General features: G+C 41.0%; 1 protein-coding gene across 1 annotated transcript in view; it reads left to right on the top strand.

Annotated features, from left to right (window-relative positions):
* VIPR2 (vasoactive intestinal peptide receptor 2) overlaps nt 1-20,024 on the top strand; it is a 300,833-nt gene that overhangs the window by 260,520 nt on the left and 20,289 nt on the right. Inside the window, exons 7-10 of the mRNA XM_006887663.1 lie at nt 8,649-8,799; nt 9,793-9,853; nt 11,893-11,962; nt 12,623-12,714. Of these exons, the coding sequence (XP_006887725.1) occupies nt 8,649-8,799; nt 9,793-9,853; nt 11,893-11,962; nt 12,623-12,714 (374 nt within the window). The remainder of the gene's footprint in view (nt 1-8,648; nt 8,800-9,792; nt 9,854-11,892; nt 11,963-12,622; nt 12,715-20,024) is intronic.

The following is a 20,024-nucleotide window of genomic DNA, read 5'->3' as shown; positions in this document are numbered from 1 at the left end:
GGCCCTTGTGTTTTTCTGACTCCAGCTCCTTGCACATTTCATTGTAATATTTTACTTTGTCTTCCCGTGCTGCCTTTTTAAATCTTCTGTTCAGCTCTTCAGTGTGTTGAATTCTTCCTTTTACTTTGGCTTCTCTGTGCTCCAGTGCAATATTCAGAGTTTCTTCTGACATCCGTTTTGATATTTTCTTTCTCCTCTGTCTTTGTTATGACAATTTGCAGTCTTACTGGATGATACTCTTGATATCCTCCCACAACTAATCTGGTCTTTGCTCATTAGTGTTCAAGGCCTCAAACTTGTTCCTGAGATGGTTCTGAAATTCATGTGGGATAGACTCAAGGTCATATTTTGGTTCCCGTGGATTCAGTTTCATTTTCCTTAGCTTCAGTTTTAACTTGCATATGAGTAGTTGGTGGTCTATTCCACAGTCAGCATCTGGTCTAATTTGCACAGCTGATATTGAGTTTCTCCAGTGATTGTTTCCACAGATGTAATCAGTCTGATTCCTATGCATACCATCTGGTGAAATCCATGTGTATAACCTGTGTTTATGTTTCTTATAAAATGTATTTGCCATGAATAAGTAATTGATTGTGCAAAATTCAATCATTCTATCTCCATCTTTATTTTTGTCACGGAGTCCACGTTTTCCAGCTACTGATTGTTCTCTTTTCCCAAGTTTTGCATTTTGATTGCATGTTCGATCAATCTCCGACTGTAAAAGTTGGTAGAAATCTTCTATTTCCTCTTCTTTGGCTCTGATTGTTGGTGCATATATCTGATGATAGTGGTATTCACTGGACTTCCTTGTATGTGTATGTCACATGGTATTTTTAAAAATCATTGCTCCTAACTTGTGCATGGTATTCCATTGTGTCAATGTACTAGAGTTTTACGATATATTTGGTTGTGACTGGACGTTTGTTTTTCTTGGGTGTTGTGTTTTTTTTAATATTTTTAGTTTGGTAAATATTTGTGTAGAAATTTAGGTTCTTAGTTGACAATCTCAAATAACTTAATCATTCACATTGGTTCAATTTTTCACGGTGTCAGAACATTCCATTTAGTTGCATTCTGTTATTCTACTTCCAGTACTATAGTTTGTCTGTTTAATCTTTGTATCAATTGGCTTTTCTTTAAAGTAATTGTTGAATTGTTGACCTCATACAGTTATTTTTCAGTGGAGCACCATAGTATGGATAATATCCTTTATTTTATGTGCTGATCTGTTTGTTTGCTAACAGATGACCTTGAGATAATTTCAGTTCAGTATTTGAAAAGTATCTCATGGCAGTTCACATAGACATTTGTACCCGTAAGTTCATTGCAACATTATTCACAATAGCAAAAAATATGGAAACTGCTTATATACTATGCAGTAGATTAATAGATAAGCAAAATGTGGTACCTATATACCTACAAAGAAATATTATTGCCCAACTGAAAAGACAATGATGATGCTCCAGAATGGATTATACATGGGTGAATTTGGACAACAAAATGCTAAGTGAAATAATACAATCACATCAGGACATATGTTATATGATCCCACTTTGTTACAAAAAAGAAATATATACAGATTACTGTTCGTTGGTGATTTCCATAATATTTATGACTAATTTTTGAAAATAGGTTGCCAAGTGTCTTGAGTCTGACAAGATACCAACTCTGACCTGGCTAACTGACCTCTTAACCCCAGTGTCGTATTATAAACAGAGCCAATGGGTGATGTCCCTGAAGGCCCTGGGGAGAGTTTATACATGAAAGGCATGAAGGCACAGCGATATTTTCATCACCATTTCATCAAGAAAATGGAATCATTTGTTTCACATGTACTTTTCTGGCATCCATACTCTCATTCCAGGTCAGCCAGTCTATCTCAAGTTCCTTCTTTTCATTATATTCTTAATATTCTACCATTGGAACATGATGGATCTAATTAATTTGCCATTGCCTGTAAGCCTAAAGATTGACAGTTCAAACACCAGCAACTCTACAGGTGAGAAGGTTACCTAGCGAACTGTGACAACTGGGCTATAAAAGATTATAACCAAGAAAATCTTACAGAGCAGTTTTATTGTGTAAACCACAAAATGGCCATGAACTGATTCTTGGCAAGCAACAATACTGTATGTGCAACATAAATTATGTAACCATCCCCTACTAATGAACTTGCCTTATATTAAACATCAGGACATGGCTTGGGTGGCACATTTCATAGTCATCTTCTAAGAAAGAACAGTGTAGAAAATTCTTCTTGTTATAAATAACACAATTGTGTTATTTATTTATGTATGCCACTGGACCAATCTGTAGATGGATGGTGAAGAGATTGAGATTGTTCACAGCTTCAGTTTGCTCGGCTCCACGGTCAACATTCTTGGCACCAGCAGCCAGGAAATTAAAAGACGTATTGAAATGGGAAATTCTGCTGTTAGGGACCTCTCTAAAGTACTCAAGAGCAACGGTGTCTCTCTGGAGACTAAGGTGTGCCTGATACAGGCCATGGTTTTTGCAATCACTTGTTATGCATCAGAGAATTGGACAATGACTAGGGAGGATCGAAGGAGAATTGACGCCTTTGAGCTGTGGTGCTGGAGAAGAGTATTGAATGTACCATGGACTGCCAAGAAAACAAACAGATCCATCCTAGAGAGGGTTAAACCAGGCTACTCCTTGGAGGCAAGAATTCTGGGGCTTCGTCTGACATACTTTGGACATGTTGTTAGGAGAGACAGGTCTTTAGAGAGGGACGTCATGCTGGGTAGAGCAGAGGGACAGCGCAGGAGGGGAAGACCCCCTATGTGGTGGACTGATTCAGTGACTGGGGTAACTGGGATGGGTGTTTCAGAGGCAGTGCGATTGGCACAGGATAGAGCAGGGTTTAGGGCTGTTGTACATAGGGGTCGCTATGAGTCGCAAACGACTCGATGGCACATAACAATAGCAACAACAACAATATCATATGCAAGTAAACTCTTGGTGAAAAGTGCTTAAAAACAGCTGAGTACTTCCACAGAGAACTTACAGAAATTCAAGCTGGCTTCAGAAGAGGATTTGGCACAAGTGATACCTTCCTAATATCAGGGGGATCATTACTGAAAACAAAACTTAGCATAAAGATGTTTATTTTTTTTTGCTTTGGTTTTTTGTTTTATTTATCCATGAAGATGTTTAATATTTATCGACTATGCAAACAAATTGTGTGGATCACAACAAATTATGGTTAACATTGGGAAAAATGGAAATCTCAGAATAATTATTTGAACTAATGGAAAAACTATGTAGAGACCAAGAATCAGTTTTCCAAACAGAACACAGGAAAACTGCATAGTTTAAAATCAAGAAAAGTATTACCAAATGTTTATTCCCAGAATGTAGGTTTTCTTTTCCCCCTGTTGGAAAAGGTTTTAATGCACACATGGATTTAATTTTTATAAGGTGCCATGCGTCAATTTTATCCTCTTCAGATTGTGCATTTCTGGTTGTATTTGGCAGTCTCTGTATACCTTGGACTAGCACTTCTAAGCTTGATCCCATTTTGTCTCTTATGAACATTATTATGGTTTTGGGCTTTACTCTTAGGTCTCTGATATACCTTGAGTTGATTTTTGTGTATGTTGTGAGATGTGGATCCTGCTTCACCTTTCTACAGGTAGCAGTCCAGCTTTGCCAGCACCATTTGTTGAAGAGGTTGTCGTTTCCCCATTTAATAGCTTTGATTTCCTTGTTGAATATCAGTTGACCACAGAGAGCTGGGTCAATTTCTGGGTTCTCAACTCTATTCCTTTGGTCTATGTGCCTGTCTTTGTGCCATTACCATACTGTTTTGGTTACTGCTACTGTGTTTTGAGGTTTTGAGGTCAGGAAGTGCCATGCCTCCAACCTCATTTTTGTTTCTCAGAAGTGTTTTGCTTATTTGGTGTCTCTTGCCTGTACTCATAAATTTGATGATTTCCCTTTCAATCGTCTTGAAAAATGATTTTGGTATCTGTATAGAGTCTTATAACAAAAGTTTACAGTGTATTTCTGGGCCTCCACAAGAAAAAGACTGATAACCCAATTACAGAATGGGCAAAAGACATGGAAAGAATTTTCACACAGGAAGATACTCAGATGGCCAACAGACACGTGAAGAAATGCTCCAGATCACTGGCAATAAGAGAGATGCAAATCAAAAGCACAATGAGGTACCATCTCACTCCAGTAACAGTGACAAAGTTTAACAGGGCAGCAAGTAATAAATGTTGGAGAGGATGTTGCGAGATAGGAACTCTTGTACATTGTTGGTGGGATTGTAAAATGGTGCAGCCACTCTGGAAGGCAGTTTGGTGCTTCCTCAAAAAGCTGAATATAGAAATTCCATATGACCCAGGTATTCCACTACTTGGACTATACCCTGAGAAAATGAGAACTGAGGCACAAACTGAGATTTGTACACCAATGTTCATAGCAACATTATTCACCATCACAAGAACATGGAAACATCCCAGATGTCCAACCACAAATGAATGGATTGATAAATTATGATACATTCACACAGTGGAATATTATGCAGCATGAAGGAGCCATGATTTTGTAAATTATTACCTAACTTGAGAGGGTCTAGGGAGCATTATGCTGAGTGAACTAACTCAGTCCCACAAGGATAAATATTGTATAAAACCATTATTGTGGAATGAGTATAAGGATCCATGAGGGGTGGGAGAGGTTGGAAGCAGAGAGATGAGGATGTTAAGGGGGAGGGGGCAGATTAATCATGGGGTTGTACAATTTAATGGGTGAGGGAAATTGAAAGAATTTGTTCTTGAAAACAATGTATTCAAATCTTGTAAATAAACTGGTAGAAAAAAAAATCAGGAAAGGTGTACATCAGAGTTACATCCTTTTTCATACTTGTTCAACCTCTATGCTGAAAAATAATCATTCAAGATTGGAATATATGAAAAGGAATGTAGCATTTTATCAGCAGTCTATATTATGTAGATGATACAACCTTGATTGTGGAACGTGAAGAAGACTTGAAGTGTTTACTAAAGAATATCAAAGACGTCAGCCACGTCACCTTGTTTTGCTTAGACCCACAATAAACATCCATAAGAGCTGCAGTCAAGAAATCAAAAGATGTGTTGCACTGGAGAAATCTGCTATCAAGGACCTTTGTAAAAATCTCTGTGCTCATCTAAAACTTTTTTCAACAGGGTGAAAAGAAAACCTGCTGACTGGGAATAAACATTTGGCAATACCATCTCAGACTGGGGTCTCTTAACAAAAGGTTACAGAATCCTGCAGGGCCTCCAGAAGAAAAAGAATGATAATCCAATTACAAAATGGGCAAGAGACATGGAAAGACTTCACAGAGGAAGACATTTATTTGGATGGCAAACAGACATGTGAAGAAATGCTCGAAATCACTAGCAATAAGAGAGATGCAAATCAAAACAATGAGATACCATTTTAGCCCATTAGCAGTGACAAAATTTAGCAGGGCAGCAAGTAATAAATGTTGTAGAGGATGTGGTGAGATAGGAGCTCTTATGCAGTGGTGGTGAGATTGTAAAAATGGTATAACTACTCTGGAAGGCAGTTTGGCATTTCCTCAAAACTGAATATAGAAATTCCATATGACCCAGCTATTCCACTGCTTAGAATATATCCTGAAAAAGCAAGAACTGAAGTATAAACAGACTTGTACACCAATGTTCGTAGCAGCATTAATCACCATCGCGAGAACATGGAAACAGCCCAAATGTCCAACCACAGTCAAAAGGATTGAGAAATTCTGGTACATTCACTCAGTGGAACACTATGCAGCACCCAGGAGCAATGATTTTGTAAATTACTATCTAACTTGGGAGGGACTGGAGAGCATTATGCTAAGTGAACTAACTGAGTCTCATAAAGACAAATACTGTATAAGACCATAATTGTAGAACGATTGTGAAGATACAAGGCAGAGGGGTGAGGGGACACTTAATCATAGGATCACACAATTTGATTGGTGAATGGAGGAGTGGGTAAAGGAAAGGGGAAAGATCTGATGTGAAAAACGACATACACAAACTTTGTAAGTAATCCAGTGTAAAATTAAAAAAATAAATAAATAAATAAAGTCTGTGGTGCACCAGAAAAAAAAAATGCTACAGAGCAAGGATATCAGTTCCGTTTTTTTGTTGGTTTTTTTCTTTTTTCCCCCTTTTTCTACTAGTTTATTTACAAAACTCAAATACAAAGTTGAACAAATTCTCTCAATTTCCTTCACCCTCGCCATGAAATTGTACAACCCCATGATTAATTCCCCCTCCCCCTGCACATTCACATCCCCGTGCTTCCAACCTCTCCCACCACTCCTGGATCTTTATACTCATTTTACAGTAACAGATTTATACAGTATTTATCCTTGTGGGACTGAGTTAGTTCACTCAGCATAATGCTCTCCTGTCCCTCCCATGTTAGGTAATAATTTACAAAGTTATTGCTCCTTCATGCTGCATAGTATTCCATTGTGTGTGTCAGTTTGAAGACTAAGGTATGGTCTTTCCAGTTGCTTCCTATGCATCTGAAAGTTGAACAGTAAATGAGAAAGATGAGAGAAGAATCATTGTGTTTCAATTGTGGTGTCAGAAAAGAGTATTAAATATTTCATGGACTGCCAGAAGAACAAACAGATCTGTTCTGGAGGAAGTGCAATCGCCGTGCTCCTTAGAAGCAAGTTTGGTGATCTTACTTTGGGCAGGTTGTCAGGAGGGACTTGGAAAAAAGACATCATGCTGGGAAAGATAGAGCATCAGTAAAAGAGAGGAAGACCGTCCAAGATGTACTGACCTAGTGACTGCCACAGTGGGCCCGAGCGTGACAGAGATCGTGAGGACGCCATGATAGTTCCTGTCTAGTCTCGAGGTCTCTGTGAGTCATAATCAACTCAGCGGCACATAAGAACAACTCAGAAATGTGGGTGTGTATGTGCATGCATAGCCACGACAAACAAAATTATCACTGAACAGGTCTCTGTATGCTGGCATCTTTACTCCTGTAAGGTAAGAATTCAAGAGCAAAACTATTAGATCAAAGGACATATCTATTTTAAATTTTAATAAACATATTGCTGGAGTGTTTTACAGAAGGCTATGACAACTCACCCTTGTACCATAAATGTGCAAAAATATTCTCTCCTTCATCAGTGACAACAAAACTTTCAAACCATGTGTTGGCACTTGCTGTGGGGGAAGTATGACCTCCTTGATACTTGCCCTGCCTGTCTGATTGCAGGTGAGCCCTTTTCCCCCCTGACTTTTATGTTTAATGTCCGTATGTTAGAGAGTGCCTTCTGGTGGTAGAGTCTGCAAGGAGTTGCAAGACTGACCCTCCTAGGAGAAAGATGGGCAGTCTCCCCCCAGGTATTTTGTAGTTTTGGAAAGCCAGTGGAAGGTTAGGAAGGAATTGGTTCTGACTTGAGGGCCATGTGCTGATATGTTACAGAAATTAAGAATTTGTTGTATAAAAAATAGTTTCCAAATAATTTTTTTTCATTTGTCATTCCTGTTTTACAGTAGTGACACTATGCAGTATTTGTCCCTGTGTGACTGAGATATTTCACTCAGCATAATGTCCTCCAGGGTCACCCATTTTGAATAATATTGCATGAGTTCCTTGTTTTTCAATGCAGCGTAGTAGTCCATTGTGTGAATATACCACAACTTCTCTATCCACTCATTTGTTGATTGTCACTTATGTTGTTTCCAACTCCTTGGTATTGTGAACAAAGCCATGATAAACATGGGTTTGCATGTATCTGCTTGAATGGCAGTTATGGTCTCTTCGGGGTATATTCCCAGTTAGTGGAATCGCTGGGTCAAATGGTATCTCTCTTTGCAACTTTTAAAGAAAGCGCCATTACAGCGTTACACAGTGGTTGCACCATTTTACACTCCCACCAACAGTGAATAAGGTTCCAGTTTCTCCACAACCTTGCCAGCATTTGATGTTTGCTGCTCTGTTAAATTTTGCTATTCTTAATGGGATGAGATCATACATTATGGTTGTTTTGATTTGCATCTCTCTTAGAGCTAGGGATTTCAAACATTTCTTCGTGTGCTTGTTGGCCACTCAGTGTTTGTTTTAATTGTGGTTAATTGGTAGCATTGTTATGTCAGCGGATCTCCCATGTACTGCTCAGGGACATTAATTATGTTTACCAGGCACCCATTCATGGATACTGCCATCACCCCTAAAAGCTGCTCACTGCCCGCTAAGGGGGAAAGATCAAGCAAGTGTGTTAAAAACTCTATGTTTAGTAAGACCTTCCAGCAATTTGCTCCAAAAGTTATGAGTTTACTCTTCTTAGGGATACTTACTTACATTTGCCTCTCTCTGCCTATGTTTTTGTTATAGTAAGTTCAAAGTACTCTGTAAATATTCTTCTAGGGTGCTGTGTATATACAAAGAGCCTCCTCTAGCATAACATGCATTTTTTTAATAAAGGCCTTCACCACTATATTAATCATTTTCCTTCCTGAGACAACTCCCTGATTTGCCCTTGATTCCTTATACAAACATGAAGTGCATTATGTCCTGGGCAGCTCCGTGTGCCATGAACTATTTTTATCCAAATGTGACCACATTCTCCTGCTCTGTTTGTGATATTCCAGGTTGGCTGCAAGCTGAGTTTGGTGTTCTTCCACTACTGCACCATGGCGAACTTCTACTGGCTCTTAGTGGAAGGACTCTACCTCCACACACTCCTTGTGGCTATCTTCTCCCCACACAGATACTTCGTGGTCTATCTCCTGATTGGCTGGGGTAAGCATCTCCAAGGTCCCTGAAGCAGACAGATGCCTGTGACTCCTGCTACTTCACTGTTACAACTGACACCCTGATATGATATTGTCCCCTTCACTCTCTCACACCAGGCCTTTCAGTTTCCTACCTGACCCAGTAATTGCAGACTTTGCTGCCCCTGTAGGATATTTTTCAGGGAAGAACTCTCGTAGGACTGCTTGGGTTCTCCTGCAGCCAACCCTTTAATATTTCTTCTAATTGGTGGTAGTGGTGGTCTGTGCCTTCAAGTTAAAACCAACTCATAGCTGACCCTCCAGCAGGTTTTCAGAGCCTGTAAATCTCACAAGAGGAGATTGCCAATCTTTCTCTTGCAAAGCAACGGGTGAATGTGATCCACTTGCCTTTGCAATGGCAGCACAGTCTTTACCACAGAGTAAGGAACCTGTTTTGAAACTTTTAAAATCTCATTCCTGGCTGCTTTTACCCTTAAATCAGCCTTAGCTGTATCACGTAGCAAAGCAGTCCATTCTTCCTGCTTCTCAGCTTCCCAGCCCAGCATGCAGGAGCAAGAAGTCATTCCACAGGGAAATCTTGAACACACACCAATTAGTAGGAGCCTCTTTGTAACTGAATAGTGTTAGTAGACATTAAACATAGCAATGAAGGGGCCAGCACAGCAGACAAATCCTTCAGATTGTCATAAAGTCAATGGCTACTACATCATTTCTTCTTGTCACAGTTTATGTCCATGGTCTTTTCAGCAGTCAGGCTCAATCTGTAGAATAATCCTTCTCTGATACTATCTAATAGGTATTTTATTATCTTTGCTATTTAGGAATACATCAATATAAACTTGTTTATATTTGTGAATGCTTTGAACAAGAGTTTCCACTTACTCTTTTAATCAAAAATTCGTGGTTCTGCACAATTCTGCCTTTCACAGGGGCATACTTGTTCCACATTAACCAGTGTCAGCTGAGTCCAGGGTTGTGCTAATGGAACATCTCTCCACAGGCATCCCCACAGTCTGCATAGTGGTGTGGACCATGACAAGGCTTTTTTTAGAAGACACAGGGTAAGTGTCACACCTTTTCAAATTATATCAAGTGCTTACCCATTTGTACAGTATTAAATCCTTAGGAAAATAGAAATAAACTTGTACCATAATTAGAAAGACAAGAAGCAATTCCAGCCAATGAAAGAATTCCATTCTCAGCATTTAAGGAGTCCACAGATGAGGAGGAAAGACATTGGAAACTATAGGCTGGAGAAATCATTTGGGTTTGAAGAATCTGGAGGAACATTCATGTAAGTGCTAGGAACTGAAGTAGGTCTTACTGGAGTAGACCACGCAGAGAGGAGGGAGCACTGGTGGCATAGCGGTTAAGGAGTTGAGCTGCCAGCTCAACAGTTCAAGTCCTTGGCAGAAAGACAGACGATCTTCTCTTGAGATTTACTGCCTCTGAAAACCCATTGAAAGGTCAGCTGTGAGTCAGTTCCAACTTGATGGCAATGAGCTTTTTTTCGAGGCAGGCAGGGAGAGGCAGCATCCAAGGAGGAAAAGAGGAAGAAATAGTGCTTGGTAAGGAAAAAAGCTTGCAATATAAGACAGGTTGGCCCCGGAACATGTACACTCGCATTGCCTGTTGGAGATCAGGTTACATTGACAAGGTGGAATATGTTTGCCTCAGAGTTATTCTCTTTCATCAAGTTCTTCTCCATAAGCAAAAAAGGAGGTCCGGTGCCTCTGCTTTTGTGAACAGTGAGTCAAATTAAGGCTCCAGGCACAAGCATAGGAGCTGCTGAGAGAGTCTTGGTGCTTGGCCCCGTCCTCACAGAGCAATCTTGGGCCCATCAGTGATTACTGAGTAATGCACCACCCAGAGCCTCTTGGCTTAAAATAATCCAAGCATGTAGTGTGTGAGTCTGCACATGGGCAGTTGAGGCTGAACTCACACAGTGATACCTCTGGTCTCAGCTGGCCACTTGTGTCACCGCAGCCCATAGCAGGCCAGTAGGGGACTTGCAGGTCAGGGAGGGCAGCAAGTGGACAGTCTCCTCCCCATCCTTATGGCCCCTCACCGCCTTTCACCCTCCAGCAGACTTCACCAAGAGTCCACCAGGACCTTGTGTGGGTTACTGAAAGAGTGAGCCCTGGACTGACTTTTCCTCCATGTTCTTTTCCCTAAACCAAGGAAGAATCAGGGACTTGGTGGAGTCACATTCAGGGGAGAGAGGAAAATAATTGGAGCATTTTATTAAATAGTCTACAATGGCCTCCTAGTGGAGACAACCATTAAGCTAAAATTGTTTTAAAAAATAAAAATGTCTTGGTAGACCAAACTTCCTTTGTTGCTTACACCTGCCTCATCTACTCTAAAGTCACTGTTTACACCTTCCTTCAGGATACAGATGCCACCCATTTGAGAGGTAAGGGGAAGCATTCTATTTTCATGAAAAGCAAAAATGCCTTCATCAGCATGAACCTAACCTATCTTGACATCCAAGTTAACAGTAACAGCAACAACACACACACACCCCCCACACACACAGTTGCCATCCTGTCCACTCAGATTCACAGTAACTCCATGTTTCTCAGGGTAGAATTGTACTCCAGAGGGTTTTTTCCGGCTATTTTTGCAAACAGATCACCAGACTTTTCTTCTGAAGGGCCTCCAGGTGGACTTGAACATCCAACCTTTTGATTAGCAGCCAAGGAGATTAATTATTTACACCACCCAGAGATTCTAAGTGTCATGACACATTGAATTATGAAATGTAACTTACTACTTCTGGGCTCTGGGTTACAATTTGGTTTCAACATCTTCACTAGTAGATTGTCATGTCAAGAAGAATAAAACTAACCAAAATCACCCACTGGGAGCTGATTGTTCAGTGTCATTGTGTTTCTTGAGTGGAGTAAGCAGGCAGACCAGAAGGCATAATACAATAAAACCAAATAAAATGGTTTAGGCACTGGTAGATGAGGGCAGGATTCATCTTGAAAGCACAGTGTCCCTAGAACATCCACAGGCAACACACTTATCTTCATGTACCGTGTCTCCTGGATTAAGTCAGTGGTAACATGATTTTCCCTCTTTCTCTCTTCAATAGTTGCTGGGATACAAATGACCATGGTGTTCCCTGGTGGGTTATACGAATACCAATTTTAATTTCGATTATAGTAAGTAATTTCTGCATGCAAGCAACATACTTTCTCCATTGAGTCACACGCTCGGGCAGGGAGTGAGCTGCTTTTCCTTTATTAAATATATAGAAGCCCAGTGTACTCAGGCTTGTGAGAAAAGAACTTCATGGAAGCTTGACTTCTACGTCAAAGGCTTGATCTCAAACTCTATAGAACCTCAGTTCACCTTGTTTACCTGATGCTTCCCATGAGGGAAGAAGGAATGAATGCCCTGCAGAGTTGGGGTGGTGGGGAGAGTGGAGATTATGCAGAGCAAAGAGGGGACAAACCTCTGTGCTTTTGTTAAAGAACCTCAAGGTGAATCAAAGTCAGATGAACTAAATTTGCTTGATGGGACATCCAGATTGCTTTTCCATTTGTCCATTTCCCATCTCACAATGAATTTCCTCATGCTGATGCAACAAGAGGTCAGGGTGGAGAATGATGTCCACCTCCAACCAGATAGCAGACCAAGCCCATGGCAGTGCTGGAGCCTTTCCGTGCCTACAGCCAGGCCCCAGAGGGGAGATAGGCTCAGGGTGGACACAGCAGAGCTTTGGAGGAGAGTCAGACAAAATCCCTGTCTCTGAAAACACCCCTGCCCCCAGGTCTCTGTAGGAGAGAGTCACCACAAATATAATCTCTCTTTTTGTGCAGGTTAACTTTGTCCTTTTTATTAGCATTATAAGAATTTTGCTGCAGAAGTTAACATCACCAGATGTCGGCGGCAATGATCAATCACAGTATAAGTGAGTATGCGTTAGGAGGAGCCCTGTTGGCCCAGTGGTTCAGGGTTTGCTAGTCAACCGAAAGATCAGCAGTTTAAATCCATGAGCAGCTCAACAGGAGAAAGAAGTGGCATGTCCTTTCATAGAGATGATGGCCTTGGGAGCCCCGTGGTGCGGTTCTCTGCCTGGTAGGGTTGTTTTGAGTAATAATGAGTGGAAATGGCTCTGGTTTCTTGCTTTGTTCATTTGTTTGCTTTAACTTATTTAACAATCATTTATAATAACAGGGAGCTCTGGTAGCCTAATGGGTAGCCCAAAAGCACTTGGTTTGAATCCACCAGCTGCTCTGTGGGAGAAAGGTGGGAAGTTTCTTTCTGTGTCATTTACAACCTCTGGAAACCCACTGGAGAGTCAGATCTGACAGTAGTAATGACTTTGAAGGACTTTTTTCATTTATGATATAATTTTGGTATCTTGAAAACTCTCCTTTGCCAAACTTCAAATAGCCCAGAAGTTGGAAAGCTCTGATTTTAAGAGAATTTGAAAGTGTTGATGAAGAGCAAGGAGAATGGCAGCCTTTATTTGCCAAAAAGAATCTTCAGAATTACGGGGACTGAAGGGATGGTGGGAATGTGGTTCTGGTCAACGAGCACCCAAGGAATGGCCCACCTTTTTCTTTTTCAGCCCAAGAAATGTGGTTATTGCTAAGTCACATGTGATCTACACGTATCTGAAGTTTGGATAAATGTAAATGTTTAGTCCACAGTGACAATAGCATTTTTCAGTGGGCAACCATTCTGTTTATTGGCCATATGAGTATTTTAAGTAAACATATCTATTTCTGTGTTTTTCTCACTTCATTGTTGTTGTTGTTATGTGCCGTCGAGTCATTTGCGACTCATAGCGACCCTATGTACAACAGCCCTAAACCATGCTCTATCCTGTGCCAATCATATTGCCGCTGACACACCCATCCCGATTACCCCAGTCACTGAGTCAATCCACCTGGTAGAGGGTCTTCCCCTCCTGCACTGTCCCTCTACACTACCCAGCATGGTGTTGCTCTCTAAAGACCTGTCTCTCCTTACAACATGTGCAAAGTATGTCAGGCAAAGCCCCAGAATCCTTGCCTCCAAGGAGCAGCCTGGTTTCACCCTCTCTAGGATGAATCTGTTTGTTTTCTTGGAAGTCCATGATACATTCAATACTCTTCTCCAGCACCACAGCTCAAAGGCATCAATTCTCCTTCTATCCTCCCTAGTCATTGTCCAACTCTCTGATGCATAACAAGTGATTGCAGAAACCATGGACTGTATCAGGCGCACCTTAGTCTCCAGAGAGACACCGTTTCTCTTGAGTACTTCAGAGAGGTCCCTAACCGAAGACTTTCCCATCGCAATACGTTTTCTTTTAATTTCCTGGCTACTGGTACCAAGAGTGTTGACCGTGGAGCCGAGCAAACTGAAGCTGTGAACACTCTCAATCTCTTCACCATCCATACTGATGCTACCGATTGGTCCGGTGGTGAGAATTTTTGTCTTCTTGACATTGAGCCTCAGTCCATATTGAAGGCTGCAGTCCTTGACCCTCTGCAGTAAGTGCATGACGTCCTCCTCAGTTTCAGCAAGCAAAGTTGTGTCATCTGCATAACGCAGATTGTTGATAGATCGTCCACCAGTCCTAACGCCACGCTTCTCCTCATAGAGCCCAGCCTCTCAGATAATCTGTTCTGCATACAGGTTGAAAAGGCATGGAGACAGAACACATCCCTGGCATACACCCTTCCCAATTTTAAACCATGCAGTGTTGCCCTGCTCTGTTCTGACTACTGCCTCTTGGTCCAAGTACCGGTTTCGCATTAGCACAATTAAATGTTCTGGGATTCCCATTCTTCTCAGAGTCAGCCACAGTTTGTTATGATCCACACAGTCAAATGCCTTTGCATAATCAAGGAAACACAGATAGACATTCTTCTGGTATTCCCTGCTTTCAGCCAAGATCCATCTAACATCAGCAACGATATCCCTAGTTCCACGACCCCTTCTAAACCCAACCTGGACTTCTGGCAGTTCTCTGCTGATGTACTGTTCCAGTCGTTTTTGGATAATCTTCAGTAGAATCTTGCTTGCATGTGAAATCAATGATATTGTTCTGTAGTTTCCACACTCAGTTGGGTCGCCCTTCTTTGGGATGGAAACAAATATAGACCACTTCCAGTCAGTTGGCCAAGTGTTTGTTCTCCAGATTTCTTGGCACAACTTGGTGAGCACATCCACGGCAGCATCTGTTAGCTGAAATATGTCAATTGGTATACCATATTCCGGGGGCCTTATTTTTTGCTATTTCCTTCAAAGCATCTTGAACTTCTGCCTTCATCACCATAGGCTCTGGGTCAAATGCTATTTCATTAAATTCTTCTGTATCTGCCAATTCCTTTCGATAAAATTGCTCAGTATATTCCTTCCATCTTCTTTTTTCTGCCTAAAGCATTCTTGATTGTAGCAACTCGAGGTTTGAATTTGCTCTTCAGTTCCTTGAGCTTAAGAAATGCTGAACGAGTTCGGCCCGCACTTCATTGTTACATAATGTATTTTCCTCCTTGCTCACATGCCTTATTTAGTTAATATTTAAATCTGTCTTTCTGTCAGACCATGGTTGTGTGTCCATTCTGTGTGCACATACTATTTTATAACCACATCTACTGACTGAATTAATTAAATGAAGGGTGTTGTTAACATACCCATTCAGTAGATGAGGAAAGAGAAGCACAATTGTTAATAAATTACCTGGAATCACTTAACTAATTAATAATGACCTGGGAGATCTATAAAGAAACTTAAAGATTCAATATATTTCAGCAGAAAATTTATAAAGGAAACTATAAAATCCACAACTCAGGCCATTCCAGTCCAGTAGTTGTTTCACATTCAGCCATGAGAGAATTAAAGCCACACCACAAGCTATGAGTGGCCTTGGGCAAGTTTACCTGACTTCCTCCTAGTACTTTGTACTTCAAAAATTGGTAGACACAGCCTTTAAGCATTATTTTGGAAATTCCATGTAATACTGTAGGTTGAACTCAGCTGTTTTCTTCCCTGCATTTCAAAAAGACAGGAAATGGTTTTAGAAAACCAGTATAAAGACATGGACCAAGCAAATGCTTGGGTTTACATAGTGACTCTGCCTCAGTTTTCTTGTCTTTAAAATGGAAAGAATAATAATTGTCAGTGGGATTGTTATGAAGATAAACTGAGTTGATATTTGAGAAGAATTTAGTGCCAGAGACCAGTAAGTATTGTGAAAGAATTTGGTCAACAGATAAATCAGATTGTTTCACTGTATTGTAGAAATTTGAAGGAAGTAATTACTCTGTCTTCACTTACTGTTGGAAGAGACTATAAAAACTTGGACCTAAAATTGGAATTTCATGTCAAACCAGAAAACAAATAGTTCCTAACATTCCCAGCTTGCTGCTGGGTTCTGTTCCTTCACTTCCACTGTATGTCACCTCAGATTTGACTCAAGGACCTCTTTCTCCTTCAGTCTTAATTGTTATTGCCTTTTTAGTAATGCTGTTTCTAGAAATCTAACCTTCACCTTTGGAGGTTGGAGACCTTACATTTAAGAATTTTAATAACAAATTGTCTATTGTTCTCACTCCCTCCCTGTCATCCACTTGATTTCAACTCATAGTGACCCACCATTGGTTTTCTGCGGCTGCAAATCTCGACAGAAGAAGATTATTCATCTTGCCAATTGCTCATAGATTCAAGCTGCTGGGGATGTGTAGAACTTGTATGCAGTACAATTGAGGCTTGTCCTTCAAATTTCATGTTCACAGACACACCAACTAAAAGACCTACTGAGACAGGAAACTTACTGAACAAGATACAGTGCACTAGACAATTCCAGTGGCTGGAGAATCACTGCTGAAGATGAGTGGAAGCAGCCAGGCATTTTATACCTCTACACAAACAACCTCCACTATGTAGCAAAATCAAGAATTACACAGACTGATGGGGAAATTCTAGCAATACACAAGCTTAGTTTATGGGGGAAATCTTGCCCCTGCTTGATAAAGGGGAATGGTCAGCTTGCCTTCATTCTGGGAAGAAGCCAAGAAAAAAAAATCTAAGAAAAGAAGTCTTTAAGATTCAGCCAGCTTAGTATATGTCTAGCCATTTTGTGACATTTACACCATATACACTACAAGGGCATATTAGTAATGACAAAAATGCATTAGCATCAAGTCAGATCTGACTCAGCTGATCCCCCAGCAGGTCTCTAAGACTGTAAATTGCACAGAAAGTGTCCATCTTTCTCCAGAGGAGCCACTGGTGGATTTGCGTCTCCAGAAGGGGGCAGCCTTTGGGTTAGCAGCATAACTCCCTATGAACTATGTCACCATTTCCTTACTAATGATGTTGTTGCTGTTGTTATGTGCTTTCAAGTCGCTTCTGTCTCATAGCGACCCTATGTACAACAGCCCTAAGTCCTACTATCCTGTGCCAACCTCACTGTCTCTGACACACCGACTCCCATTACCCCAATCACTGAATCAATCCATCTCATCAAGTGTCTTCCTCTCTTGTGCTGTCCCTCCACCCTCCCAAACATGATGTCCCTCTCCAAGGACTGATCCCTCCTTGCAGCATGCCCAAAGTATGTCAGACAAAGCTTCAGAATCCTTGCCTCCAAGGAGCAGCCCAGGTTCACCCTATCCAGGACAAACATGTCCGTTCTTCTAACAGTCCAGGATATATTCAACACTCTTCTCCAGCACCACAGCTCAAAGGCATCAGTTCTCTTTCTATCATCTCTAGTCATTGTCTAGCTCTCTGGTGCATAGCATGCAATAGCAAAGATTATGGCCTGGATCAGGTGCACCTTAATCTCCAGCCTAACATCATTGCTCTTCATTACTCTGGAGAGGTCCCTAACAGCTGGCATTCGCAGTGCAATTTGTCTCTTGATTTTCTGGCTGCTGGTACCAAGAGTGTTGATTGTGGAGCCAAGCAGATTAAAACTGTTAACAGTCTCACTGACTTCACCATCCATAATGATGCTGCCAGTTGGCCCAGTGGTGAGAATCTTTGTTTTCTTCATGTTGAGCGTCAATCCATATTGAAGACTTCATTCCTTTACCTTCTGCAGCAAGCATTATGTACTCATGATAAGATGTATTTAAAATTAGTTAAGGGCATTTCTACATAATTTGCATGTTGGGAACAGGCTGTAGTGGTCAGCTGTGCCATGTAACGTCTCTAATATTTAGGTGAGAAGCCAGGTCAGTCGGTACCTGGAACCTCCCTGTGCCTTTGCAGCTGTAAGGGAGGAGGAGTAAGCTAATTCTTGGTTGATGGTTGCCCTTCAGGTGATTTCCTATAAATCTTGTTTAACTTCAGTTAGTTTAGCTTGTTGTTTAGTTGACCTTTTCCTTTGGTTCTCTGGATGTATTGGTTAAATAGATCGTAGAGATGGATGCTTTTATTTTGGAAACAAAATTAAGTGTGGATAATAGAATTTGGTCTTTTTCCAAGATCAAGTAAAATGCAGAGCATCTCTGCAAATCTGCCTTCTGGGTCACATTTTGGATTATTTGCATGTATAATCATCATCTAACAAAGTAATAGCTCCTCCTCACGTGGAGTCCAAGAGGAAATTGGCCTTACCAAAATCTCTTTCCTAGAAGAAAGTGAAACAGCCAAGTTCTGATGGATTAATGATGGCAGTGTGAGCAGGTGTTCTTGTTAACATTTAACTAAAGGGCACTGTTCCCTGCAGAACCTCAGCTTTTCTTCACCAAGCTAATCTGGCAGAGAAATGTGGCATGTAGCAGGTCCTTATAGCGTTAAATTGGAGGATAGCAAATGGGCAGCTGCCCTTTTGAATGGCCAGGCCTGACTCCATGGCACTGCCAGCGGCAGCCTCCACCCATGCCAAGCAGAACAGCTGGCCTGGGGTTGGCAGAAACTGTTATGAGGCAGGTCTTGCTTGTTGTGAAGGAATTCAGGAGAAATAAGCACATTAGTAAAATTTATGTTCCCGACTGTGAATGCTGGATTTGAGGCAGGTGCCTAAAAACATAAATCAGTGATTTTTTTTAATTGTTGGAGGAGATGACTAACGAAAATGTATGGGAGGTCGAGCATCACCCTATCAGCCTCAGTTCATGCATTTTTGGAGGACAGTGCCATAGTCCGTAAGATGTTGCACTACTAACACCAAAGCAACCCCTTTCTGGCAGTTAGACTCCACCAGCAGCTCCAGGGGAGAAAGAGGGCAGTTTCCTCCAGTGTGATGTATGTGGCCTTAGGAATCCTATTAGATGGTCAACTACAAGTCTGCTCAAGCCCCACTGCAGTGAGAGAGGTAGAGAGAGCATGATTGAACTTTTTGAACATTAAACTTTATTTGTACTTTTATGGCTTAGGGCAGTGCTCCTCAAATCAGTAGATGTCTACATCCTGAGGCTCTTGTTAGATGGTAGGCTGACTGCATGGTCTGGATGGACCCCAGATTTTGCATGCCTAACAAGCTCCTGTGGTTGCCCTTGCTGCTGGTTGCAGGTAAAATGTAGTAGGGAGCCAGATAAGTAGTGCTCAGATGTGACCTATCCTTGAAATAAACATGAGGGAGTTTGTTTTGGTTTTATTAACTGATACCTGGGTCCCACAGAACTTATAATTTAGTTAGAATGAGGGACAGGATAGACCTCAAGATTTTAAAAGCTCTCAAATGATTCTCATTGCAGTGCTGTAGGCCACTTGGTGTCAAAGTGTGCTCCCCAGTGAGCAACAGTAGCAGCAGCATCTGGAAACTTGATTGAACATGTAACTAAGATGTATTAATAATAATGGATGACTAGTAGAACAAGAATATGTAACAATAATAAATATCTATGCACCAAATGAAAGACCTGCAAAATATATAAGTCAAACATAAACAAACTGAAAAATAGACAACACTATTATAGTAGTTGGAGACTTCAATATACCCCTCAAGAAAAGATAGAACTACCATAAAAAGCTCACGAAAGATGCTTAAGAATTAAACCACACAGACTCTAGCAGACATGATGCTGAGTGACATATCTCAGTCACAAAGGGACAAATGCTATATGGTGCCACTGTTGTAGAATGAGGCTGACATCTGGGTGGGGGTAAGAGAAAAACTGGATAAATTATGTTTACGACTCGACGGCACATAACAACAACAAACAACATTGAAGTCTATGAGGGAGAGAATAGTTTAAAAGTATTATATTTTAGGGCATTATGTTTATCATAAGAGTATGGAATGAGGGTTGCAGAGTGGATTATATTTGGGGT

The sequence above is a fragment of the Elephantulus edwardii genome, unplaced genomic scaffold, assembly GCF_000299155.1.
Source record: "Elephantulus edwardii isolate Elephantulus edwardi_28Jun2011 unplaced genomic scaffold, EleEdw1.0 scaffold00060, whole genome shotgun sequence".
NCBI classification, from domain to species: domain Eukaryota; kingdom Metazoa; phylum Chordata; class Mammalia; order Macroscelidea; family Macroscelididae; genus Elephantulus; species Elephantulus edwardii.
This window is presented reverse-complemented; position numbering and strand designations above follow the sequence as displayed.